Consider the following 1,270-nt stretch of genomic DNA (forward strand, 5'->3'; position numbering starts at 1 on the left):
CCGGCGTGCGCGGCGTGGGGAGACAGGGACGGCCCGTTACCCGCCGGCGGCTCCTGCACCCAGCACACCGTCACCTGCAGGGGGGCACAGAACGGGAGAGACACAGACACGAGGGTGAGAGCGCCGCTTCCAGCCTGGCACCGCATCCTGCTGCTCCGGGAGAAGCTCTTTCGCCTCCGTGTGCGGCCACCGAGTGGGAGGAAAGCTCTGCAGGCCCTCACGGTGGGGTTTTATCCCCCTTGGATAAAAACTCCCAGAGAATTTTTGGGACCAGCCCTCCCAAGAGGAGCAGCACCCCAATATTGGGGTGGCAAAGGGTCCCTGTCCCAGCGAGAGTGGCAGCAGCAGAGGAGCGTGATCCATGCAGGGGGAGGGGGAAGGTGGTTTCTCGGCCCAGGAAATATTTTGGGAGGAAAAAGTTTGGTTTTGATCCAAGTTGGTGCCCATTCTCTGCCCAGAATGTGCTGGAAAGAGCCTTTTATTTGAGGGCCTTTTTGAAGCTTCCACCTTCCCCCCTGTGGGAAAGGATGGGGGAAAGCAAGGAGGACGAAAAGGGAAGAATTGGGAGTTTTCCTCCTGAAAGAATGTCAGGGTTCAATATCTTCAAAAAAAAAAAAAAAAGAAAGAAAGAAAACAGAAAAATGAGGTCTGATCAAACCCCTCCCTCGAGTTTCCATCCTCCCCAGACCATGCAGCCGCCGTGCCCCGCCGGGGTCACCTCCTGAGCCCCCCCATGCACTTCTGGAAGCTCTGCAGGCAGAGGGAAAGATGGAATTGAAGGGATCCATGCCCTGGATTAGTGGGAGGGAGGAGCAGAGCGAGCCCCGGGGGTCCCTCAGCCTCTGCATGCACCAGAAACACAAGAAGGTACTACCTAGGTGGCGGTGGCTGGGTGCTGGCGTGGTGGGTGGCACCGAGAGACCCCTCCTGTCCCGGCATCCTCGCCCACCGAGGGAGGAGGAGGAGGAGGAGGAGGAGGAGGAGGAGGAGGAAACACAGACACGGGGTCAGTAGGAGTGGGATGGGAACCTCTCTGCCCTTCCCTGGACAAAGCCATCCTCCCAAAGCCCGGGAGCTGCTGGGCTCAGCTCTGTGAGGTTTTTCCCCACAAGGCAACAGAGATTTTACAGAATCGCAGAATTATTGGGGCTGGAAAAGCCCTCCGGGATCATCGAGTCCGAGCTGTGCCCGATCCCCACCCTGAGCACTCAGTGCCACGTCCAGGTGGCACCTCCAGGGATGGGCACTCCAAACCTCCCTGGGCAGCCCT

General features: G+C 59.0%; 1 protein-coding gene across 1 annotated transcript in view; it reads right to left on the minus strand.

Moving 5' to 3' along the window:
- The window catches only part of PLEKHA6 (pleckstrin homology domain containing A6), a 25,322-nt gene that overhangs the window by 14,968 nt on the left and 9,084 nt on the right, over positions 1-1,270 (minus strand). Inside the window, exon 4 of the mRNA XM_017727158.1 lies at positions 6-74. Within this exon, the coding sequence (XP_017582647.1) occupies positions 6-74 (69 nt within the window). The remainder of the gene's footprint in view (positions 1-5; positions 75-1,270) is intronic.

Source organism: Corvus brachyrhynchos, unplaced genomic scaffold, assembly GCF_000691975.1.
Source record: "Corvus brachyrhynchos isolate BGI_N302 unplaced genomic scaffold, ASM69197v1 scaffold72, whole genome shotgun sequence".
Lineage (NCBI taxonomy): Eukaryota > Metazoa > Chordata > Aves > Passeriformes > Corvidae > Corvus > Corvus brachyrhynchos.